The sequence below is a fragment of the Odontesthes bonariensis genome, chromosome 12, assembly GCF_027942865.1.
Source record: "Odontesthes bonariensis isolate fOdoBon6 chromosome 12, fOdoBon6.hap1, whole genome shotgun sequence".
In the NCBI taxonomy this organism is placed as follows: Eukaryota; Metazoa; Chordata; class Actinopteri; order Atheriniformes; family Atherinopsidae; genus Odontesthes; species Odontesthes bonariensis.
In genome coordinates, this window is record NC_134517.1 from 17,935,027 (window position 1) to 17,953,579 (window position 18,553).

The 18,553-nt window shown below is 43.4% G+C and overlaps 2 protein-coding genes across 4 annotated transcripts; both read right to left on the reverse strand.

Moving 5' to 3' along the window:
* Positions 1–459: 459 nt before the first annotated feature.
* Positions 460–12,350, reverse strand: nxpe3 (neurexophilin and PC-esterase domain family, member 3). 3 transcript variants are annotated; one of them, XM_075479413.1, is made up of 6 exons: positions 12,232–12,350; positions 10,311–10,537; positions 6,058–6,839; positions 5,210–5,277; positions 4,876–5,097; positions 460–3,565 (listed from the first exon to the last, which is right to left on the reverse strand). In XM_075479413.1, exons 2-6 carry the CDS (start codon positions 10,479–10,481, stop codon positions 3,009–3,011), a joined length of 1,800 nt encoding a protein of 599 aa, XP_075335528.1. In that variant the 5' UTR covers positions 10,482–10,537; positions 12,232–12,350; the 3' UTR covers positions 460–3,008. The 3 variants fall into 3 exon arrangements, with proteins under 3 accessions (XP_075335528.1, XP_075335529.1, XP_075335531.1); XM_075479414.1 differs by having other exon boundaries at positions 10,311–10,490; positions 12,232–12,349; XM_075479416.1 differs by lacking the exon at positions 12,232–12,350 and adding an exon at positions 10,937–11,034 and having other exon boundaries at positions 10,311–10,490.
* Positions 12,351–13,338: 988 nt separating this feature from the next.
* cep97 (centrosomal protein 97) lies at positions 13,339–18,481 on the reverse strand. Its single transcript, XM_075479417.1, has 11 exons — positions 18,096–18,481; positions 17,291–17,433; positions 16,973–17,131; positions 16,778–16,879; positions 16,563–16,676; positions 16,297–16,463; positions 16,029–16,193; positions 15,667–15,845; positions 14,901–15,549; positions 14,710–14,785; positions 13,339–14,406 (listed from the first exon to the last, which is right to left on the reverse strand). Exons 1-11 carry the CDS (start codon positions 18,130–18,132, stop codon positions 13,921–13,923), a joined length of 2,277 nt encoding a protein of 758 aa, XP_075335532.1. The 5' UTR covers positions 18,133–18,481; the 3' UTR covers positions 13,339–13,920.
* Between the last annotated feature and the right edge of the window lie 72 nt (positions 18,482–18,553).

Below are 18,553 nucleotides of genomic sequence, written 5' to 3' on the forward strand. Positions count from 1 at the left end.
AACTTGTCTGACACAGGATTGCATGCAGTAAATGAAAGCACACCCTGCATTCGGCCTAGTTTTTGTTGGTTAAATGACATAATATATAATGCGTTGCTGCTTGATTGAGGTTTGCAGTTTACATGGTAAAGACCAACCCAACAATCTCACCTCGACTTTGTGGAGGAAAAACACTTGAGGGGGGGGCAGATGTGTGCCAAAGCTGGTTCTGTGACTGATTTAGGGCTGCAGCTATATACAAACTGAGCAGTAGTTCCTGGAGAGCGTAAAATTACTGGCATTATATAAATTAAATTGTCATTCCTCCAAAGGGAGATGGTATCTGAGTTTTTACCCTTTGCTTTAATGCTGCCTCCCTGGTCAGAGAGAATAGAACTTGACTGAAAGTACATTTCATATATGTAAACAACATGTTTTAAACTTAAAAATCAGCACACCAGACACAAGATTAGTTGCCTTCACAACAGTTTATTGAGCTGTGCCACAGCCTCAGAGCAGGAAAAAGCATCGCAACAAATTAGAGCTTTCACAGTTAATGCGTGAACCTAATCTAACATCATCGCCATTAAAGCAAGTGTTTGTAGAATTAGAATCGTGACCCACATTTCATGTCAGCTGGCGGTGGTAATGTAACCACTATACAAATCAAAAAGAGGAAATGCTTCAATTATCTTTAAGTGAGTTTATTCATCTCGAAAGTACAACCCCAATCTGAAAAAAAGCTGATTAAAATATGAAGAAAATCCGAGTGCAGTCATTTTATTTACTTATTTTTCTTTTTCAAATGTTGCAAGCGAGACGTTTTAGTACTTCATGAAAAACCTTTCTAATTATATAAAATATTGCTAACACATTAGCTCATCTCCATACTGATGGCAGGGGACGCGTCTCAAAAAGGTTGGGACTCTTACGATGAAGCCATGCTGTTGTAACAGATGCAGTGTGGGGTTTAGCACGGTCTTGCTGAAATATGTAAGGCCTTCCATGAAAAGATGTCTTTTCAATTAAATCAAACATCGATTTCCATACACGTCTGCTTTACACAGAGATGTATCCAGGCTCTCAGAATCTTTTCATGGTATTATGTGCTGTGGACGATGGAATATTCAAGGTCCCTACAATTTTATGTTGAGGAGTTGCTCTACATCTGTCCATCTTTATTTCTCAGAGACTCTGCCTCTCTAAGGTGCTCTTTTAAAAAAAATTTTTATACCCAATCTTGTTATCGAGCAGTCGCAAATCAACCCTAATTAGTTGCAACATGTTCCTCCATCTTTTTCAGACGTTCTGCTGCCATCAAATTCAAGACGAGCTAATACTTCTCATGAAAATGAAAAACGGTCTCACTTACAACACTTTATCTATGCTGCTAATTAAATATTGGTTAATGCACTCTTTTTTTTTTTTTAAATCTATGCATTCTGTTACATAACAGCTTTTCTCGACCCGTGATCGGCGCTGCTTGGTGAAAAAAAAAAAAGCATCAGCCTCCAGCAAATCCATGCATTTTCCATTTGATTTCATTTTCATTTCATTGTCTTCCGCTTATACAAGGTCAGGCCGCAGAGGAAACCGGCCGAGGAGGGAAAACCAGACATCCCTCTTTCAAGGGGAAAACTCTACAGCTTCTCCGGGGGGCATCCCAAGGCATTTCCAGGCCAGAAAAAGAGAAATACAATCCCTCCAGCAAGCTCTGGTTCTGCCCCGGGCCTCCTCCCAGTTAAATGTGCTTAAAAAACCTCCAACCAACAGGCATCCTAATCAGTAGCCTGAACCAGCTCTGCTGATTCCTTTCAACGTGGAGGAGCAGGGGTCTGTTCCAAGCTAGCCCAGATGTGTGAGCTCCTGACCTTTTCTCTAAAGCTGAGCTACGGCACATTTCACAGCCATAGTTGAGGGTTGGAACGAGGATGAGCAAGTCGATCTTCATCACAACAGACCAGCGCAGTGCCTTAGTTACAACGCCCCAATCTGTCTGTCCTATCTCTCACTCCATCCCAGAAGTAAAGGGTCACAGATTACAAGATGAAATCATTTTTAAAATCGCCCGACAGCTTTTTAACAGATGTATCACCAGTTTATGGCAACCAAAGCTTTTTTTCCACATATTCTAATATAGAAATTGAACAAACACGTCTCTGACTTCATCTACCCTCAAACTAAAGGACATTAGCTTCCAAATACAAAGCTGCTCCTTATAGCAGATAGAAAGGCACACACGAACAGGAACTTGGCTCACATATGTCTGCCTTCGAAATGTGATACCTTATCTTATTGTCCCCGATTCATGTGAAACACGGTGAAAATCTCTCCCTACGTTCCTGAGTGGTGCTGCTGCATAATGGTGAGAAAGGTGTTTTCTTTGTGGAAAATGCTGATGTCGAATCGAGGCGAACTTCGGAACTCTTGGATTCAAAATGTCTTTATTTCATAACCTCATCGCCGGCGCTTTTGACATGACTAAACAACGGCCAAATGCGTGTTTTTGGTGAGGTCACACCGACCAATGATTTGTACCAGCCTAAATCTAATCACCTGAGACTCTTTGAGTCCAAAAGAACCTTGTCAGGAAAATTCCTCAAAGTGACCGAGACGTTTTACATTCACTAGAATTGGATGGAATGAACTGCCGTGCAACAACATGTAGCCTCTGGCCGTAGCTTTTGTGAGCATGGACGCATGGAAATGTTTGGACACACAAAACCCCCTTTTGGTAGCAACAGCAAGTAAGCAATAACAAATGCTGTGCCAGAGTCTTTGGCATTCCCCAAATAAAATAAATTGTGCGAGGATCAAAATGAAATACAAGTGGACGGTAAACAGATTGCACTAAAAGTCTGGCAAATCTCTTAGTAAGGACGGTGTTTTAAAGGGCCTGCAGCTTTGGAAAACACTTGAAACATTTTGAAAAAAAAATTAGCACTCAAAGCGTTTTGAACTGCAGAACCGACAGACGGTCCTCAGTACCCATCAACAGCAGAGCCACAACCATCCCTGCACTTCCATTTCTAGCTCTTTTTCTTCTCTGGGCAAACATAACTCAAAAGCACGTCCATCATGCTCTTGACAATGGCCGGAGGTGGATGGAGCGCATGAGGGAGGTGGTGTGCTGAACTCATTTGCCATGCGTCCACGATGAGAACATTCAGTCCTTTGAACATGGCCTTCAGCACCATATCGAGCTGCAGGGAGTACCAGTCACTGTTGTACAGGCTCACCTCTTGGTCCAGGGCCTGGAGGTTGGCCGATCGGATCACTATGAGCGTCCCCGGCGCTCGTTCCATCAGCCTCACCAGCGCTCGTCGAATGTGGCGAAGCCGTCGGATGTATACCTCTACTGGGAAGGTGCTGAAGTGGGCCCAGATGCTGAGGACCACCACGGTGTTCGGGCCCCCAGAGAGACCGTCGAGCTCATTGGAAATGTAGCGCAACTCGCTGGACATGACGGTGGTGAAGCGGATGGGCGGACCATGGCAGCGGTACTTTAAGAGAATATTATGGGTGCTGTCCACTGCCATGAGGGGCCCGACCTTTTTAGGGCTATGCAGGTTGAACTCCTTTAGTTCTGGAGAAGACGGAATACGTGGGAGTCAGACTTAAAAAAAAACAAGTTAAGTGCCAAAGTGCAACCGTGAATCCAAAATAAAAAAATAATGTTCTTACATTTACTTCTTTGCAGACAGTATGAACCCAAGATATTTAATTATTTTTCTCATCAGCTTCATTTCGTTACTTTATGGATCCCTTTCAGCATTTTAGTTTGGCGACACATTTGCCTTTGGACAAGGTTAACATAAGAATTCCCATTTTAAGTGGCATTTGTGATTGGAACACGGTGTTGTAGTGCTTGACAAAGATTTCCTGCAGTAATCCCTTCCCAGTGCGGTTATATTGATGTTTTTATTGATGGTTTTTTTGATGCAGTGCCATCTAAGGGAATCAGAGGAGTGTCCAGCTTAGGCTTGCACCCCCGATACTGTCTTTCACCTGCTGACATCACTTGTTTTAACCCTTGTGCGGTCTTAACATTCTGTTTACTCCCCTTGTCCTGTGGGTCAAAAATGACCCGCCCTACCAAAGCCCCAAATTAAAGCAACTTTTAAATCCAAAATCTATTTTGTATGATGAAACCACCTGTTATTTATCTATTCAACTCAATTCAATACATTTTTTATCATGTATTTTTTGTTACACAATACATATCACCAGTTTTCAGGATTACACTTTTTATTTTATTTTTTTTTAACCACAAATCAACTGTCGGTTGGACCAACAGTTTTCTTGTTTTCTCAGTTTTCTTTAACATAATAAAGGTTTATTATTGCTATTATATAAATGTGAAGTAATTACTTCTGAATTAATTATATTGAAAGGGAAAAAAACAGTGAACTTTTTTCTGGCGTTTAATTGTTTTTATAATTCACGGGTCAAAAATGACCCATAAGACAATCTTTGTACCCTAGTGGTGTACAGCCCACATGGAAACATAAACAAAAATAAAGTATGACTTTTTCTAATGATGGGGTCCCTTCAGGAAAAGTCATAAAATTTCAAGTTGGAAAAAGATACTTTAAGGTATTTTTTCTACAGCTAAACATGGTAGTGGGTCACTTTTGACCCACAAGACAACATGAGGGTTAAAGAGGTATTATTATTTATTTTTTATGTCATAACTAGCTCTAAATAGCCCCCTGTCCCAACTTGGATTGGACAATCAGATTATAAACAGAATAAACATTTTGAGTTCAATACGGCACAGTACAGTCTGCAATGAAGTAAAAGTTAACTAAGAATCGCTGTGTTCTCCGCGCCGTCCCAGGTGTCTCAGTTCTGGGGATCTTAATCAACATGAGACAATAACAGAAAACTGCTCACCTGGTACAAAAGTGATGAGGTACTCAAACCACTGTCGAACAGTGGAGTCTCCATACAGGTTGATCACCTTGTTCCTCAGACACGCAGCGACAGCCGATGATTCGTTGAACTGACGCGCTGTGGCGCCACCCAACGGCCTCCACGAGTCCTTGTAATAAAATCCAGAGGGCGCGAGCTGATTGCGTTCCGGCTTCACGCTGCTGCTTTCCCCCTCGGGTTTGTCTGATGCGAAGCGAGAAAAAACGTTGCAGGCAAAATTCATTTGATTAATAAATGATCAGAGGACAGCAGATGGCAAAAAAAGGGCAACGCTTCCCCTGCGGGTAAACTGTACCTTTCTGTGGCAGCACATTGATTCTGTCAGTTCGCGAAGCATGTAGTGGAACTTTGATGTTTACACCGCTGAGACATAAAAAGGTAACAACAATGCAATGTTAAAAGTTAGGGCTAGAAATCCTCTGGATTTCCATTATTGTCAACAAATCCTGTGAAGAACATACATTAACTCAAACGGAGGGTTAAAGGGATAGTTCGCCTGTTTTGACATGAAGTTTTATGACATCCCATACTAGCAATATCATTTATGAACATTTTCTTACCCCCTACTGCGTACTGTGAGTCGAGTTCTGGCCTCGTTTTGGCGTTGACAAAAGTAGTCTGGCTCGTTGGCTGGGGTTTAAAAAATAAAGCGTTTTGCTTCTAAAAACAATATGCGTTCAAAAGAGTAATACATTTGCATCACAAAACCGTTGTCCAGGAAAAAGTCAGACCTCACAATCGCTTGGCGCTATTTTCTCTCCCTTCGTATCACTGCGTGCTGCCACCTGCCGACAGCCGCGCCTGTTTACTGCTCGGAAGCAGGGGACTGCTCAGTCTGCACTTCGGTCTGCACAGCACGCAGTTTTGTGATGCAAATGTATTACTCTTTTGAACGCATATTGTTTTGAGAAGCAAAACGATTTATTTTTTAAACTCCAGCCAATTAGCCTTGACTTTTTTTTTCGTCAACACCAAAACGAGGCTGGAACTCGGCTCACAGGACGCAGTAGGGGGTAAGTCAATGTTCATAAATGATATTGCTAGTATGGGATGTCATACAGCTTCATTGCAAAAGAGGCGAACTAAACTATCCCTTTAAGGTTTTATAATGACACAGATTTATTTTTATGCCATACTGCAAACCTCTGAAAGAGTAACGCCTCCTTGTTGGTGATGAGGTGCTTCAGATAGCCTCCTTTAGCGTGGTTGATTCTGGTGTCACAGCTGAGCATCTTGGGCTTGTAGCAGTACCAGGGCTCGCCGGTGTAAAGGTCTGTGTAGTTGCACAGCGGCTGCTGGTCGGAGGGCAAGCACATGTTGCAGACGGTCGTTTCTGACAAGAAGCCCGAGCGGAACAGGCTTTTGAAAAACACCCGATCGGGTCGTTCCTCCCTCAGCCGCCGCAGCACGGCGACCGCCTCGCTGGAGTGCACCATTGTTATCTCAACCTGCGCAGGTCCCACCCAGAGCAGTGGGAACAAAGCGGAGTAAAATCCGTTCTTGTGGTCCACCACCATCCCGGCCACGCCTGCTCCAAGCTCTGGAGAGTGCAGCCGGGCTAGGAGGAAGTCCCCGCCATAGCGCTTGGGACGACCCTGGAAGTCGTGAATTTGGACGAACGCCTCCAGCTCGTCGCCCAAGTGCCACACTCTTCCTCCCTCGGTGGGAAGGAGGGTGAACAGGCTGTGCACGGGGTCGCTCGTCTGGCGTAGGCTGGTTGGCGTGGCGTGAGGCGGAGGGCCGGGCCAGGCGATAGAGTCCAACAGGTAGCGCTCTTCCAGTTCATCTTCGGCGGAGGGTTTCTGGCCCAGGTGGGCGCAGAAGGTGCGGTTGTGGCTGAAAGTAGGGAGACTCACTGAGATGAAGGACGAGTGGATCCTGCTCTGCAGCTGGTAGAGGGCTGAAATCGTGTGGCAGTTCCAGTTCTGAGGAGAAAGAATACTCTGACTGTCACCGACGCTAAGGCTTAGCAGAGTACAGCGATAATCACTTTATGAACACTCAGTACAGGGTTTTGAGACTCACTACATTCACTGGGCTGGGACAATCTGACGAACAAGCGTAACAGGTGGCACCAGGGGCGCCGAAAAGGGGGGTAAAAGGAGAAGGATTCTAGGGGCCCATGATTAAGAGGGGCCCAGAGAGGCCCTAATAAAATTATAATACTGACAAAAAATAATATGACACTAAGTTATTAACTAACTTATAATCACAAATATATTTTATTTACATTTTACTGGTAACAATAACTTTATTTGTTTTGGAAACATTACGTTTATGTTTTGTATTTTTCAGGTAGCCTAATTTAGAGTTTAGAATCAGAGTATCAGTGTTGCAGCAAATAAATGAATTCCATTGGATTCCTTGTGCTCAATGTTACCTACCTCAACTGTCATGTTTTTCTTTTTTCACAAATATGGGAACGATAGTCAGAAATACCATTAAAATGCATAGTTTTATGTAAAATAGCATCACAAATTTTCGTCGACCTCCTGGCCGGCTGTTTGGGGGCCCATTAAAAATTATTTTCATGGGGCCCAAAATCCCTAGCGGCGCCCCGGGGTGGCACTGTGGGTAATGTAGGATCCAGTGTGTTTGTTTTAACTGTACTGAGGACTAACAAACAGCACATCTCTGCTGCTGCTCCTTTGATATTAGACAGTGAGTCTTGGGAGTCTCCAAAGTTGGGGGAGATTAAAAGTGTCTTTAAATTACTACACGCAGCCATCCAGCAGGAGGAGAGCAAAAGGTTTATACTCAGCTAATTCTACTTGAATACTTTTCCAGTATGCAGCTACTTTTGTGACTTGGGATGCTAAACCGGGACACTCTCTCTCTGAGAGGGAGATTTTTCATTTCCCTGCCGTTTTGTCAAAAGAGCTAGACCTCATGCCACTATTTTTGCAGGTTAGGAGTGTTTTATTCTTGCTCCTTTCATTTGTTGTTCATCTGTTTTTCTTCTTTTTTTTTTAATAAAGATTGAGCAGTATACTCCTTTTACGCGCATTTATGTATCGGGACGTTTTTTTATACAGTACAATCCTGCTTTGAGTAAACGGTAGAGAAAGAGGTAAACAAGCAGATATCTACAGAACTGTGCAAAAGTCTCGAGACACACTTCATTTCTGATAGAGTTCCCAGAAAAAAAAAACAGCAAGTAGGTGCAGCAATGAATTGGGGTGCACAGTGTTGTGGTGGTTAGCACTGACAGCAAAAACATCTTTTCTTGCAACATTTTTTTTAAGTAGTCTTGAGTAATAGCTCTCCAGACTTCTTGAATGCCATTTCAAATGTCACGTTGGCCGCCTTTTTCCCCTTTCTTTGTCAAGATGATCCCACACTGCTTCAGTAATGCTGAGCTCGGGGCTCTGGGGAGGATTCATCCCTCCTTAAGACCCGTTACTACTGATTTTCAGTCCACTTCTTGTGTTATTTGACAAATCTCAGCCTTTTCTCCCCGTTTCCCTTCCTTAAGAATGCGCACTTGGCAGCCACCCTTTCATGGATTACGAAACGCCTGGCTTCTTGGAAGCGAAGTATAAAGAGATGAGGGGGTTGCTCTGGACTTTTGCACAGTGCTGCACATATACGGTGTAAATTATACAAGCTTTTTGTGAAAGACTGAGCATTAAAACACATCCAACGCGCTGCATTTCCTTTTCATCTCAGTTCAGTTCTCTCAAACAGTGAGATAAAAAGAAAAAAATGCCGTGTTTCCCTTAAATAAAATATCCATTCTAATTTGTGAAGAGAGGGACTCTAAAACAAATGCCCTCATAATTTTGGGTACTAATCACAAGAAAGAAAATAATTTAAGAAATCCATTATGTCAATTCCCCTTTTTTGGAAGCCCGTTTCTGCCACTTAATAAAAATACATTTAGAAATACTATCTCATAATTTCGATTTAGTATCTCATAATTTCGACAATATCTCATAATTTTGACTTGGTATCTCATAATTATGAGATAGTATAAAATAATTTCGATTTAGTATCTCATCATTTTGACTTAGTATCTCATAATTATGAGATAGTATTTCTAAATTTATTTTTATTAAAGCAATACAATGTAACTTCTCAAAAAGCCCATTATGGAGCTCCCCCTACAGGCTTGGAGGTAATGTACGGTTACACTGTCGTAAATACAACACCCTTTCACTTTCACGTTTGTTGACGAACCGGCGAGGAGTCAGAAGGTGCAAGCTATGTCGACCGAGAAGGTAAGAGTAATCAAATGTACCTGGGAGCTGAGAGGGGTCTATTTGTTTTTGCGGTAGGTGTGCCTGAAAGCAAGTCGAAGTACTTCCGCTCAGCTCCCTGGCCGGTCCAGCAAAGTTACATCACAGCCCTTTTACAGACAGCCGTTCCGCTTCCTATTCGCCCCATTATACAAAATTTGGCTGCAGTTCAGTTGATTTCGTCTGGGGGCGCTGGCGAGCGAGTGCAGAATGACCATTGGCCATAGGGCTGGCGCTAATAACTCAAAAAATGTCCCCGCTAGCGGCTGAAACCTGAAAATATTACTGTGATTTCTGACAGAGGGATGTGGATTTATATCAAAAGTACAATAACGTGGGAGTTATATCTTTTTGTTTTCTTACAGGTCTGGCATTTGCGAGTCAGTCTCCGCTAGCATCTAGCTAACGGAATCTGAAGAACGCACAGCTGATTACGACCGGCTGCTTTACGGCACTCGTCCACTGTGCCAGAGTGCTAACCTGGTGCTGCTAACAACAACCAAAGCTAAACCAGAGGCTAGTCAGAGAGTATGTAAAAGGGCTGTGCTGAAATCTGTAACTATTTGAGCTAACACCTCTCTGCTAGCTCAGCGCTAGGACTGACCATGCCGTAAAGTGATGCCACATGCGTGACGTCACTCGTGATGCAATACTGACAATAAATGTGTATTTTAAAAAAAATCTAGTGAGTCTAAAAAGTCAAACCAAGTGCCGTTTGAAAGGATAATTTATCCTGCCTTTAAGAAAATTAAAATGAAAAAATATGAAAAATTCTATCCAAAGCAATGGCTGCATCAGGTGGATCTCATACCACCAGAGAGTTCTGCCTGCTCTGCACTGCTTCGTTGGCGCCCACTAGAGTGCAGTACCACCCGGAAAAAGCCGCCAGCTTTCTCTCTCCTCATAATAGAGACTCTCTGGTTACATAGCGCAGTTTTTCCAACTCCGACCCCCGAAGGGCATAGGAGACAGGCCAATCGTAATATTAAAACTCATTCTAGCCGCACAATTTTTTTCAAGCTGTTATTTTAAGGTAGAAATGTTACATAGTAATGCTTTAAGTGGCGGAAACGGGCTTCCATACACTTTGGAGTTCACAGAGAGAAAAAAAAAACATGCATCAATTAAAACCCGCACGTGTCCCGCTTCTCTCCTCACCTCCACAGTGTGGATGTTGCACAGCAGGAAGACGAAGCCCGACAGCGCCAAGAAGAGGAACACCAGGGCATAATTGGACAGACTTCGACACATAGTGGCCCCCTTCTGTCTCCCATGATCAGACCCTGTTTCACTCTCGCTGTCACCACAGGCATGATGGCGCCATCTCATCCGTGAGCGCTGTAAACGACAAAGACGGACTGAGAACGGGCCGCCGCCTGTTTGGTCTGTGCGGAAATTAAGAATGAGAAAAACCGCAAAGAATAAAGTAGGTTTACAAGCAGATTCACAAGCTATATTTACTATTAAATCCCCCATTTTCAAAGCATTTTAGATTGTAATATTTGTGAAAGGTGAGGTAGATTGTTCCTTACACGTGAAACGGTTTAAACATATATGTGCAACTTGAATTATCTGTGGAAAGGAAATGCTGCGTGCACTCTGAAGGAAGTTCAGTGTCACAAAGTGCGCGGACGTTTTCGTCCGTCTTTCAGTCTACTGTTAACTTTTGAGTTGGGCTCTTTTCTGACAGATCCCATTTCACCGAAAAGGAATGTTTTGTTTGTTTAAACATTTTTCTTAAGACTCATCATAAAAGTATCTAAAGGCGTAATAGGATTAGTTACCGCGACACTATGCGATTAACGCGCTCTTGGGTGTTTTAAAGCTTCCACGCACTTCCAGAGTATTGCATCTACCCACTAAAGATCCGTAACAACTACAAAAACTCAGAGTTAACCCATCCACTTGATTAAGCATTTTCATAGTGGGGTGATGATTCACTTTCGGCACCACGCACAGTGCGAAAAGGACTGCGCGTGTGTTGCTGCTGCAACATGGGATACAGATGCGGAACAAAAGAGAACGCAGAGCTCGCGACTCCTCTGGTCTCGGGAGACTGAGAATCCGTCACAAGAGGGAAGGGTTGATGCCCGACCCATGGATAAAATAATAAAGTAGGCCTAGTTAAAACTCAAGCAATGTCCCTGGAGCCTGGAAGCGAAGAAAGCCCAGATTACAGTGGGCTGACCACAAGATGTGGATGATTGGATGGCGGTGATAATCGGTGAATAATTCACCAATCTGCTTTGGACAAGGGGATCATGCTGGAAGTTTAGCTTGGTGCAGGTCAGGTGAAACATATAAGGATGAAAACAAGCAAAGTTCCACCATCACAGATGACTGATGATGGGCTTGAAGTCAGCCATTACCTTTACTGTAAATGCACAGGAGGATACTGAAATTATGGAGACTTTTCTCATTCCCTCAGCCGAAAGTGGGCTTGGTGACGCTGAGGATGACCATGCAGTTTTGGGGGAAAAAACTAAACAAAAACAGAAAACAGCTGAATAGACACTCTTTAAAGAGTGGGGACCGCATATTTTGCCAGGTGACGTGTTAGCGCTCTCCAAACACCTAATAACGGGTTGCACCATGTAATAATGACACTTAAACTGTTTGCTGTCATTGTGGTTGCTCAACACCTTTTATTGTAGGCTACTCTCGTCTCCTGTCTGCAGTTTATTAAATTCACCACGCGGAACCCACTGAGTTTTAGGACAAAACAAGTCGTGAAGGTTATTAGTACCCCGGTCTTTTTCCATTTCTACACGTATGAACGAGCAGACTGACCAGCCACTGAATTCGCCGACTGCTCTGTCTTCTCATAAATGGCACTGATAACTGTAACCTCCGGTTTGGTCTCCATTTGAAACATCTGTAACGTTCGGTCCAAAAAAAATCTAATGCTCGGCTTCTCCTGTCATGTGAACGGCTGCAATGACGTCAGAGCCAACAACAAAGAAAAAGCGAATAAAAATAGGCAATGCAACGGGAAGGTATTTCTTATCGTCAATTAAACAAAGCCACACCCGCCAGTTACCGTTAATGTATTTTAGCCGCGTGCTGTTAGCATACTTACGTGTTAGCACGATGTCGGACCGTTGAAGCGTTAACACGGTGAGAGCTGAGGGAGGAGACGGGGCCACTTCTTTAGCACAGCGCAAGCCTCCTCCTGGCTGGATGAAGGAAACAGAAGCCTGGCGAGGGGTCGGTGTAGGTTTCCGTTATACTGAGCCCACTAGTGGACAGTAATGTAAAACAGTGTGTCGGGGAAAAAAATGTGTTATTCTACCAAGATTTGAATATATACGAATGAAACCAGCGTCTTCAGCCAGAGGCTTCTATCATCACCACTTAAGTACGATTATTAGGCTTTGGGAATTTAATTTAAAAAAAATGCTCTGACAGGTGAAATTGTTTTTTTAAATGTCTCAGTGGTTTTTAAACTCCCAGCAGCACAGGAGCCAGGAAAAAAGGGGAGTAGTTGTTGAAGATTGTAAACCGGCAAGGTGCAAAAAAAAAAAAAAAAAACAGTTGGGCTGTTTTCTGTCACATCTAAAAAGGTTCCACAGATTTGGAACACTTTGGCAACAAAAATAGGAACAAACCCGAATGCTTTAGCTCTCAAGTGAAACAATAGCTTAAACAGAGACAATTCTGTGTTTGTAAAAGACCCAATGACACACTTCATACCTTTTACCTCACCGCAGGTCTCTGTTTATTATCTTTTCTTGTATTTTTTTCATAAAGTGAAATTCTGTGTTGTGTTGTCAGCTTGTCTGTGCTCATCTCAGAGTGTTCTTTTTAAAAGCATAACCAGGTGCAAAGTCTGCAAATGATCCATGATCAGCGGTCCTAATCCTACATGCATTGCAAAGGTTTAATTTTTCTAAATGTTACAATGTTTTTTTTTAATATAAAATCTACTCTGCAGTACGGCCCGAAGTTTCCCACAGCCGAACACTTACGCTAAACAATGAATGTTTGTACTTGTTCCTATTTATTCAGTTCAAGTCATCAATGATCCATTATTGTACTGCAATATAATTTCCCTTTGGGGTTTAATTGAGTCATTTTCTAATCTTTTCTAATTGCATTATTTCCTTTTATGTTCTTTTAACACCAATGTGAATATAACTGAGAAATACAGCCTTAGTGTAGCTGCAGCCACACATTCACACGCTCGTTTTAAAAATGAGCAATTGCATGTTTATTTAAAGGTTTGCTCAGGAATATCACATTTTTCTGTCAGTTATCAGATAATGATACACATAGCTGATAGAAAACAGGTTGACGATTTGACACTGAGATACTATATTTGTGTTTACAAGCTCACTGTAATATTACCAATCTGTAATCTATTCCAAGTAGCTGATGCAAGCGGTGGATATTGATAAATAGAACAGGTTACAGGTGATAGCCTGCTCACATAAAATAACTATAAAATAACTGCTTTAACAAAACTAATTTGCTACATCACAATCAATGTTTATAAGTGGAAAAAAATGTACATAAATAAAAGAACAGGTAGTAAAAAAAACAACAACTTGAGTTACATTCACACTCAGTTAGTGTTTCAAGCTTGTTCTGGATTCAGTCTTAATAAATAGCAGAAATTAAGAAAAACTTCATGTGAGATCTGGGTCCGTGATCAAGACGAGTGCAAGTTTCCAACAAGGTCAGAGTCTCAAGTGGGAGATCTGAATGCCACACTAAGTTGCACGCACTCAGTAGTTCTGGAGAATTGTGTATCAGGTGAGGAGGGCTCTTAGGCAGAACCAGGATCGGCTCCTGCTGCCTTCTGTCTGGTGGAGGTGGTGGGTGTTGTACTGCTGGGTGACACTGGCGAGGAGGGCTGTGGCGTTTCTAACTTGTCTCCAATCCCTTCCTCGGCCTCCTCCTCCCTCTGCTGTACAGACGACAGGTATTGCTCCAGCAGGCTGCAGTCTGCGCTGTCCACACCATCGCTGGCACCGGTGAAGCCGCTTCGAACCGGACTCAGAGCTCGCACCGTCTTCAGAGAGTCGGCCGTTCCGCTGCTCAGGAAGCTGTCCTCCTGCGTTACCTGCTGATCGCTGGTTGACTGAAAGCCAGAGTCGGGGAAGGAGACGTTTGTGCACGGTGGGTTGGTGGTGGCAGCCGGTGGGGCCGCCTTACAAAGTGCAGGAGGTGAGATCTGATCTGCCGCCACGGCCTGAGTGACAGCTGCCAGCTGGTGCTCCACGGTCTGCTTCCACTGCTGCATGGACTGGAGCTACAAGTCAAACACAGGGGGAAAAAAAATAGAACTTTAAAAGCTTCAAAAAGTTAGAGCACCCCCCCAACGAATCAGCTACCTCATTAAAGGATGACCTGGTTTCATTAGGCATAAAGTTAAGGATGACACAATTCTTATATTTTTTGCACCATTTCATTTCTTTAAGACTAGTTCTGCCTGAAAGTTTGACATGAATGTTTCATCTTTTACTTTATGCCTCGAGTTCATTTTTAACCAATTGCAACATAAGTTTTAAACTTAAATGCAGCAAAAACAATAAGAATAATTTCAGTTGTTGACCTCTTTCCATAGAAACTTTACAGCCTCCTCCTGAACCAGCCTTTGCAACCTCTCCTCCTCGTACTGCTTCTGTACACTGCAAAACACACCCGATTAAACTTTACCAATGGCACTGGAGTAAATAAGAGATATAGATTCATTCATTATAGTCACGGAAAGAGTTGATTCAGTACTGCCAGTCAGTGTCTTACGTGTCCAACTTGTCAGACAGGAAGAGAATGTGTTCTTGCATCCTGCGCAGACGCATTTCACAGCGCACTTCTCTGGCCGCGGGGTGACAGCATCGGGTGTAGTGTCCCCGCCACCAGGACTGTATTTTAACCGCTGCCTTGTCTGCTTCCATCACACCTGGTTTGCTCACACTCATTTGCACGTCCTCCTGCTTAGGAGCTTCTTTCATTTCTGCTTGACCAAAGTCCGGGGATGTTTCCGGATCGTCCTGTGTGCCAACTCTGACCGCCAAGGATCCAGCTGTTGTGGAAACAGAAACAGCCTCCTCTTCAAGGGTCCTCCTTTCACTCTTCTCCGCTGGGGGCGAACGATGCATCTTGTCTGCGTTTGGCTTTCTGGCTTGTGCCGGCCGCTTCGGAGCCAGAGAATCGGGCTCAAAGGTCTCCGTCTCGTCTTCGCTGTCAGAGTGGGTCGTTAGTGGCTCCAGATCCGAAGTGAAGGGGAGAAACGTGGACTCTGAGGAAAGCATGCTGCTGTTGAGTTTTTCCTCATCGGTCTGCACATCCTCTAATATAAGGTGTTCCTCTGCAAGCTTGGGGCTGCGGACCACCGGCAGCGATGGATGAGAGGAATCGCAGCTCACCCAGGTGTTGAACTGCACGACTGGCTCTAAACAAAAGTGGACATGCTCAAGAATTAGGATTGTAAAGAGGGGTCAGAATCACAACTACTAGCAAAGAAAAGTAATATAAAGACATGCATAATGCAACAGAGTAGCCCTCTCACCCTTCTCCTGGGCTGATGGAGCACCAGCTGGTCCAGGTGTAGCGATTTTATTCACCTCTTCAGCTCCCCCCTGTGGAACTGCACGTGAGGGGCTGTGCTTCTCTACATCCAGCTGAGTTGGACGAGGAGGGCTGGAACAGCCCCCCCGGGTCTCCTCAAGCAGTTGCTTTTGATGAAACCTGAGAAAAAAAAAAACCTCAGTTCCAGCGTGAGGGTTTTCAAGTGAAGACTTTCCATTACCAAGCATTACAGATGTTGTGTGTTAGTGAGACCATAAAGTGGATAGTGAACGATGATAGTCTTGATGTCATGTTGTCTGGACTTCATATGGGGTAGCAGCACTGCTGCATTGAGATTTATACCTCTGTTTACTGAGGATCTTCTCCAGTTTAGCATCTTCCGCTGTCTCCAGGGCTGGCGATGCGGTCAGAGGGCAAACTGTTGCCAAGTACTGAACCAGCTGAACATGCTGTCCCGGACGGTACGAGCGACCTTTACCCTGACTGTACAGCCATTCTGCTTTGAGACTGAAAGTGTTACAGATGAACATGATGATTAAAAAAAGCATTCAAACATATGGGTCGACTCGTAATTAATTAGCACACTGTAACAGCACAGAGACAGACCCACCCTTCTTTCTGTGTCACTACATAGCCGTCGAGGACCTTCAGGCTCAGGCACCAACTCATGATGTACGGTCGATAATCAAAACCTGGCAACGAGGGAGTCGCCATGACACAAGGGTTGCTCATAATGGACAGCTGCTCCAATTCGTGAAGAGGTGCCAGATATGACACCTAGGGAGTAATCAGATGAGCAACGGTCATTAAGAATTTGCATTTGTGTAATGTAAATGTTGCATTAGAACTGAATCATCCAAAGGAAGGAATGTTTACCTCATTAAGATCCCTCATCTCATTTTCTGCCAGGGAGAGAATGGATAAATGGGCAGGAAGGTGAGCAGGAACGGTGCGAAGGGTTGTAATGCTGTTTCCATGAAGTAAAAGTGTCTGCAAAGATGACAGAACATTTGCAAAAAGATATTCAAAACATCCGTTGCTAGTTCGATATTTTTGCTTAAGCGCAAATTACATCAAAGTTTAACACTGACCTTTAATGCCACCAGTTTAGTCAGATCGCCAATGGTAGATATGTTATTGTCAGACAGATCCAAGTGTTGAAGGGACACGCAGTTGTTAAGTTGCTCAATGACCTGCCACGGATTGGGGAGTTGGTTAAACATCTATCGTTATCCATGAGTTCAATATTTGGTGATGAAGTATTTGGGAGCCTTTCTTATCCTCACCTTAATATTGTTCCCAGACAGGTTGAGCCACTCCAGATGAGGCAGATCTCGTAGTCCCTCAATGTAGCCAATGCTGTTATTGGGAAGATTGAGCACTCTCAGCTCTGTCAGCCGAGACACACCCATCATTCTCACCAGGCGGTTATTGGCCACAGATAGCTGAAAAGGAGAAGACAAAGATTCCAAATTAAGACACATCAAAAGAGGTATTAGTGTTAAATGTATAGGCACTGGTCACTAATAGCAACTGTCTGATTATGCAAATAAAGGCAATGAAAACTGAGCAAAAAGAGCCGAGAGTTTAAAAGGTTTCGAGACCTGCTGTAGGCTTGGGCTCCGCTCTAGGTGATCCAGCTTCATGATGTTGTTACGATCCAAGATGAGAGTGTGAGTGTCCTCAGAGCAAGTGAAACTGGGATCCAGTTTCTGCATGCCTCGAGCTGAAAGATCCACCACAGGGCCTGTCAGAAAAAAGGATGGCAGTGAGCTGACTGAAAAAGGACAATAACTGTCATTCTATTCATTTCCACAACGTGCATTTAATGATCCGGTTTTCTCTGTTGCTCTGTTGAGCTAAGTCTTCATACTTCTTGTCTTACACCAGCCTTTGAGTTCTCCACCTTTAGCTCAAATTCAGTAAACAAGCCCCAACGTCCTGTGCATGTGAGGAGATCTGGATAATCTTATCAGAAGATCTATTACATTAAGAACACAAACACGCTGCCTCCACTCTTTGACCAGAGTTGTGCGTATGTTTACACGTCCTTGCTGTAATTGTAACACGAAGACATCTGAAGGCACAGCAGCAGACTATTAACCTAAGAGGACAAACAAGGGCTGAAAGAAATCAATATACTTCCAAACTTATACTTTCCCGCAGTCTGCCAAGACTTACTGAAGCATAACCCAACATGATAAGAGATGATTTAATTTTAAAATTTGCTCAACTTCGCCACAACACAGTCTGCGAATCTAATAGAGAAGGACTAACAGCGGATGTTTGGATCTGCTGGTAACGTTGACGAGCTAACGGTAGCTCTGATGCGGCCAACACTGCGGCTACCATTAAAGAAACGCGGGTTGTCTCTGTTTGTCTGAACAAAACAACTAATATATGTCTTACCAGCATTTGTGTCAAATTGTAAGTCTGATACACCCATCCTGTCGTTCCATACAGCGCCAAGTGTTAGCTAACAACTCTAGTAGCCGTCCTGGGAAAGACAAGAAGACATTCTGCACTGACGTTTTTTTTCTGGTAAATGTAGTTTAATTTGTTTCTGTCGTCCCTTCTGGGGCTGCACCTTGCGGTATCGAAAAAACTACAAATTTTCAACCGTGTTTCTGTGACCCGCCAACTAGATTGTAGTAAAGAAAGTAAGAGCGTAGACAATAACTTTTATCACCGAAACGTACTGAAATGAATTACAAAATAGTCTTTCTATGAGTTTAAATCTTGTTCACTACCCTGTGCTTGCCATAAAATTACTGTTTAGTTCCTGTACTTGCTAGGTAACCGTCAAATTGTGACGTCAATGTTGTAGTGCTTGACCAAAGTAAGACTTTAATTTAAATGTTTTTTTA